This window comes from Triticum urartu, chromosome 2A, assembly GCF_056163025.1.
Source record: "Triticum urartu cultivar PI428250 chromosome 2A, HENAU_Tu73, whole genome shotgun sequence".
NCBI lineage: Eukaryota > Viridiplantae > Streptophyta > Magnoliopsida > Poales > Poaceae > Triticum > Triticum urartu.
In genome coordinates, this window is record NC_141874.1 from 652,519,235 (window position 1) to 652,525,692 (window position 6,458).

Consider the following 6,458-nt stretch of genomic DNA (forward strand, 5'->3'; position numbering starts at 1 on the left):
AAGAAGGAGAGGTACAAGCTCATGTTGAATACACAAAAGAAGTGGAAGGATGGGGATCGAGAGAGGACGGAGAAGAAGCTGAAAAGTGAGAGGGAGAAGATCCAGTTGGAGAAGCAAGAGACGGCAATCAAATGGGAGCTCAAGAAGGCCAAGACATTTGGATAGATTGAGCTCGAGAAAGAGAGGTTGCAAATCGCACGGGACGCGGAGGATGCGAATATTATATTGATGGGCGAAAGCCTCTTGGATAAGCATGCCAAGAAGTGGCTTGAGAAGAAGAAGAAAAAGATCAACGAGTATAGGGACTACGAGACGGCGAGGGCGACTATGGCAGCAACGGGGCATGCAACAAGGATGCAGGCGAAGAAAAGGATGCAGGCGCACCCGCGGCCGTATATTTGGCCTGATTTTCCAGATCTGTGAATGCTCTGACCATTCAATCACATATTAATTTACATAACCGTATCATTTTCCTATGAGCCTTTTCCTACCAGCCCTTATTTATCTTGTGGGTGCGACTGTATATGCCACTAGCAGAAGACCAAAAAGACAACAAAGAAAAGTTCATTAAACCTTTTTAGAAAGTAGCGTGAATACAAAATTTTAGGAAGAAAAATGGACAAAAGAAAAGGAAGCCAAGACAAAGCAAACATGGAAACCGTGCGCGGCATGGAAAAATGAGTTGGAGCTCCAACAGTATACAGCTGCCAATCCACATCACATCCCAAAGACAAATATACTCCTACTAAAAAATTGGAAGGAAAGAACGCATCGTTAGAAAATTTCCAGTCCTGCCCCTCCCCGGCGCCGGCGACGACCGCCGCAGCCGCCACCTCCCCCAGGAGCGCCGGCGTTGCCCGTCCGCACCCGGCGGCGGCGGAGGCAGCGATGGCGAGGCAGGAGGCGGCGGGGGCGGCCACGGGGGTGGACTTCCACCTGCCTGACGAGATCCTGGCCGTGATCCCCACCGACCCGTACGAGCAGCTGGACGTCGCGCGCAAGATCACCTCCATGGCCATCGCGTCCCGCGTCTCCCGCCTCGAGGCCGACGTCGCGCGCCTCCGCAGGGACCTCGCCGACCGCGACCGCGGCGAGGCCGACCTCCGCGCCCGCCTCGCCGACTCCGACGCCCGCCTCCTCGCCGCGCTCGACGAGAACGTGCGCTCCTGTCGCCGGACACGTTTGTCCCCCGTGAAATTCAGATTTGTGCTTAGCCTGTCGTGCTTGATTGCAGGCGAAGCTGGTGAAGGAGAGGGACACGCTCGCCCTGACGGCCAAGAAGCTGTCGAGGAACTTGGCAAAGGTGCGATTTCCCATTTTTTGTATATATCTTTTAGCTCCGATCTTGGTGGGATTTCTCTGATTTCTCACTAGGATTTTTCATTCTTAGAGTGTATTTGTTTGTGGAACCTGTTAATTTTGATTAGAAGCGTGGATTTTAGACTTGTAGTGTCTATTTAGTACAAACCTAGACTAAAGACGTGTCATGTTAGTTTAATTTGCCTGTTTATGGTTTGATGTGGCTTCCAATGCCCATGATTGTTGGCCATTGGCGAAGGTGGAGTCTGAACACTCAGCATCTCATGAAATTGGATGGAATTTGTCTTTCCACTGCTGACTGCACTTTCACAAATTTCTGTAAGTTTTAGTGTCACTCTGATGGAAGTTAAAGCTTTTGTTTGACTTATTATCAAGGTTGCATAATGGAAATTTCACAGCTTCAATCAGCTTAGGCTGGACTACGAAATCCTGATTGCAAGTCCTGTTAGTTTTGTCAATTTCAGTGTTGCAAACGATTCGGTACAGTTTTACTTGTATTGGGGCTTCAACTAAAAACAGGCCATTAAGCGATAAGGTGATGTGGCTGGCAGACTAACTTGACTTCGTTGTGCTCATAGTGAACCCTGTGATGGATAGATAATTTTGAAACAAAGAAATTTAGAAGACCGAGATACTAAACCAGATTTGTGGTGATTGGTTTGAAAGAAAGAAAACAAGATCCGTGACTGATGAATGCTTTACTGTCGGTTACACAAATCTGTAACTATTGTCTCCATTCATCTCAATGCTTGGTATGAGCTTACAAGGGAATGCTAATTACCGTTAACTTGATCATAACTCTAATTATCCAAATCAACATCAACATGAATTTTTTTTGCTTGCTAGTTGACGAATTACTGAAGAACTTTTGTTCTTCGCAGTTAGAGGCATTTAAGAAGCAGTTGATGAAATCTCTGAGTGAAGATAATTTACTGGTGAGTATTATCAACCAATATGGTCTTTCCCACTTACTCAGATATTTCTAGTTTCGGTTGTGCTGGTCTTGATTGGTGACAAGTAATGTTACCTGCAAAACTTCACAGCAATTGTCAGAAACAGGTGAAGATCGTGATGTAGATGCAGAAAATAGTGGGACCGCTCGGAGTCCTTCCTGGAAAGGTGCTGCTCAACCTCAAAAGTTCGAAAACTTCTGTTTAGACAAAGTTTGTGTCTTTCCCTTGATTTCATATTGAATATTTGAATGGACAGATGAAGTTTCAAGCAGTCACACCTCTTCAAATACTTCCAGCAGATCTACAATCACCGAATCAGCCCAAGGTGTCATTAGTTAACTCTTACTGTTGAACAACTAAATCATAACAAATATTACATTTTTTTTCCGACTGTCAGTTGCTTACTATGGAAGTATTTACAGGATACCAGTTCTCAATCACACCATATGTAGCCCCCCAAATAACTCCTGGTTCAACACCAATTATTTCATCCTCTAGTGGTTCCCCACTAGCATATTCAACTGGTCCATCCACTCCGAAGTTCTATTCTGGTCCAACATCGCCTACAAGATCACGTTCTGAAGACCAATCGGCATTTTCATCATGGAATGGATCAAGTCATCAGTATTCAGCCCCTGTCTCTCCTCAACGCCGCTCATTTACAGGTCTTACACAGTGGATTATCAATGGGGGTCTGCTATATTCATTTAGGATAGTTCCTTAACATGTTTGTTCTTTTATATTTCCAGGGCGACCTCGTATAGATGGAAAGGAATTCTTCCGACAAGCACGGTTGGTCACTATGCTGTCTACTCTCTTTAGTTTGTTCATACTATAACACTTGTGGGTACAAATACCAGGACACGACTATCTTATGAGCAATTTGGAGCATTCTTGGCAAATATTAAGGAATTTAATGCACAGAAACAATCGCGAGAGGTAGCACGGTTCACCAGTATTTATAACCTCTCAGTTCATTAGTATATCCACAAAAAACATGTAATGTGATGATTTCTACTTGATCAATTTCTACAGGACACCTTGTCAAAAGCAGAGGAGATTTTTGGAACAGAGCACAAAGACTTATACATTTCTTTCCAGAATATGCTTAACCGCAACCAATCGTGAACCTGTCATAGGCTGCCGTATTTCTTCTTTTGAACAAGCTGGTTTAGTTCATCGGCATGTCTCTTCCGTCTAAACGACGGTACCATTCTGCTGGGGTAATAATTCCTATGCCAGGTCATCTGTTTCCAAGAGAGCGTGTATCGTTGGAGTTCTCGATGATCACAAGATCATATTCTTAGAAATCTGTGCATAGGCCATTGTAGTTTTGGTGCGGCCATCCTCAATAACATGATGTAAATGGGTATGGTCATGCATGCATTTCAACAAGGAAAAGTTTCTTTTCTTTTTGCGAACAAGTGGAAGTTGAGACTTGTCAGATATATTGGTCTGTGTAATTGACTTGTGAATTGAAGCTCGTTTTCAGCACCTCCTGTCTTTCCTACTGCACACTCAGCCTGCAGATTCGTTAAGGCGTGCACATCATCATGACATTATAAAAGCCTAATACTATGTTAATCATGGATCCAAAGTTGAAAAGGTTCCTCCAGGTTGTGTTGCATTGCACGTCGAAAAAGTCGAAAGGTTTCCTCTGTACATTATGCAATCCGCATATTATTACGATGAATAGACCTTGTGGTTGGTCTATAAAGAGGACGAATAGACCTTGTTCTTCTCTCTTCATTCTCTGGTAGTTCGGCCATTTTGTATTTGTTAACTGATGCAGTCTTTTGCTTCTCAACTCTTGTTCTTCTCTCTTCATTCTCTGGTAGTTCGGCCATTTTGTATTTGTTACGTAGATTCCAGTAGTTCTCTTAGGTTGTTGACATGCAGCAAGTACCTTGGGAGTATCAGCTGGCCGTGGCCGATTACTGGAATGGGGGTCCGGCGGCCATGGAGCCAGCAGCTACTGCATGGGTTCCTGGCCTCCCTCTGGAGATGACAGTCGCTGCTCCTGCTGCTAGCCACGGTGATCTGGCCGTCAGCTCCAGCGGACGGCAGCACCAGCACCAGCTGGTCATGGTGGAGAGCACCACTGACAATCACCATGGCCGGTACGAATGGAGCGGTCCGGTGGAGGCGTTCGAGGAAGCAGCGCGGGCGTTCGAGGACAAGCTCGGCATGGCGGAGACGAAGATCCACCTGTTCCCGGCGAGCATGGTGGACCTCGCCGAGCGCTACGCCGCGCCCAGGACCGTCTCCATCGGCCCCTACCACCACGGCCTGAGCCCCGCCGTCCTGCAGATGGAGAGCACCAAGCACGTGGCCTCCTGGCACTTCGTCAGGGCCTCGGGCCGCTCCGTCGAGGAGGTGTACGCCGCGGTCTGCGCCGTCGCCGACGAGGCCCGCGGCTGCTACGACGAGGGCAGGGTGCGGGGTCTCGCTGACGACGACTTCAAGCCCATGATGTTCTTCGACGGCTGCTTCCTGCTGCAGTACCTGCTGTTCGCGTGCACGGACGGCGACGACGACGACGACGAGGAGGGGATGGCAGTAGACCCGGCGCTGAGGAGCGCCTTCAGCTCCGACTCCGACCGCATCTTCTCCGACGTCGTGCTGCTCGAGAACCAGCTCCCGTGGGTGGTGGTCGAGACGCTCATGAGCTTCGTGACCGCGCCCGGCCTGGACCTGCCGAAGCTCGTCGGACGCGTGAAAGGCTCCCTGCAGGCCCGGCAGGCCCTCGGCGAGAAACCTCCCGCGTGGGACAGCAGCTACACGCCGCCGCACCTCCTCGGCCTCCTGCGGCACTACATCGTCGGAACCGGCACCAAGCTCTCGTCCGACTCCTCCTCCCGCGGCCTATCCGAGAAGGCCGAGAAGGTGTCCATCTCCGTGAGCGCCGTGGAGCTCGCGGAGATGGGCATCCAGCTGACGGCCACCAAGACGGGGGCGGAGCTGAAGGAGATGGGCGTCAAGAAGGGGTTGCTCTCCGGCGAGCTCTTCCTGGCGCCGCTGTCCCTGGACGACGCGAACGCGGGGTTCCTCGTCAACATGGCGGCGCTGGAGCTGTGCACGACTCCGGACTTCTACGAGGCCGACGAGGAGCGGTCCACCGTGTGCTCGTACCTCTGCCTGCTGGGCATGGTGACGGACCGCGTGGAGGACGTGCAGGAGCTGCGCACGAATCACATCTTGCAGGGGGGAGCGGGGCTGACCAACGAGGACGCTCTCCGCCTCTTCATCAGCCTGGAGAAGCACCTGCGGCCCGGGAGATGCTACGTCCGCACCATGCTGGCCATCGAGAACTACAGGGTCCATAGGCCGGTGCGCACCATAGTGTACAGGTTTGGCTACAAGAACATGAAGACTATCGTCACCGTGCTGACCATCGTTGGCGCACTTGTCGGTTTACTCCAGGCAGTCAAGCCTAAAAGTAACTAAAGTAGTGATCTAAACGCTTTTATAAAAGTTTACAGAGGAAGTATTAAGTTGTAAGGGCATCACGGCCTAATTAAGTGATCATTAAATCAGACGCGCCTAAAATCTATCTGTTTGTGGAAATGCATGAGAATTCCAGCGCGCCCTGTGACGGAGGGAGTACTAGTTGTATGGTAGTTGTTGGTAAAATTTACCACACAATTAAGACGTTGTTTAAATAAATTACATAAATTGAGTAGTTTTAATCAAAACTTTTGTAAAACAGAACAGAATGTGCCAGCATTATGAGATGAAAGGAGTACATGGCTTAGGGCCCGTTCGGAAGCTCTCTCGCTTCCCGCTTCTTCGGAAGCTGGCCGAACGCTTCGGCTCCGCGGAGCCAGCTTCAAGAAGCGGAGGCGGCCTCCAGTGCAAATTTGAGAAGCTGCCCAAGCCCAGCTCCCAGCTTCCAGCAGAGGAGAAGTTCAGCTTAATTACTAGGAATGCCACCGCCAAGTCAAGAAAACGATTCGTTTTGCTGCCGCATGTGGAGAGCCAGCGAACCAGTGCCCTCGCAGGGTGGGGTCCCCTCCTCTCTGGTCCACGTTGACGGAAAAGAGAGTTGCCGCTGCTGCCGAACACTCATTTCTCTCCCGTGAGAAGCTGGCTGACCGAGAAGACCGAGAAGCTGGCCACTGGCGGAAGCGAGAGAGCTTCCGAACGGGCCCTTAGTCGTAGGTGTTCGTCATGAGTGGGAGCTAG

General features: G+C 49.9%; 2 protein-coding genes across 2 annotated transcripts; both read left to right on the forward strand.

Annotated features, from left to right (window-relative positions):
• Nucleotides 1-725: 725 nt before the first annotated feature.
• LOC125539458 (uncharacterized protein At4g15545) lies at nt 726-3,767 on the forward strand. Its single transcript, XM_048702913.2, has 9 exons — nt 726-1,158; nt 1,235-1,303; nt 2,202-2,255; nt 2,364-2,439; nt 2,530-2,598; nt 2,696-2,938; nt 3,023-3,065; nt 3,134-3,212; nt 3,309-3,767. Exons 1-9 carry the CDS (start codon nt 889-891, stop codon nt 3,399-3,401), a joined length of 996 nt encoding a protein of 331 aa, XP_048558870.1. The 5' UTR covers nt 726-888; the 3' UTR covers nt 3,402-3,767.
• Nucleotides 3,768-3,909: 142 nt separating this feature from the next.
• Nucleotides 3,910-6,027, forward strand: LOC125539457 (UPF0481 protein At3g47200-like). Its single transcript, XM_048702912.2, has one exon. The coding sequence runs from the start codon at nt 4,167-4,169 to the stop codon at nt 5,718-5,720; it is 1,554 nt and encodes a 517-aa protein (XP_048558869.1). The 5' UTR covers nt 3,910-4,166; the 3' UTR covers nt 5,721-6,027.
• The last annotated feature ends 431 nt before the right edge of the window (nt 6,028-6,458 follow it).

Bases quoted from the DNA above. Each gene is read 5' to 3' on its own strand.
- LOC125539458 (XM_048702913.2), top strand. From the start codon at position 889: ATGGCGAGGCAGGAGGCGGCGGGGGCGGCCACGGGGGTGGACTTCCAC. The intron at 1,304-2,201 runs GTGCGATTTCCC...TGTTCTTCGCAG, and splicing joins TGTCGAGGAACTTGGCAAAG to TTAGAGGCATTTAAGAAGCA. The intron at 2,939-3,022 runs GTCTTACACAGT...TTATATTTCCAG, and splicing joins TCAACGCCGCTCATTTACAG to GGCGACCTCGTATAGATGGA.
- LOC125539457 (XM_048702912.2), top strand. From the start codon at position 4,167: ATGCAGCAAGTACCTTGGGAGTATCAGCTGGCCGTGGCCGATTACTGG.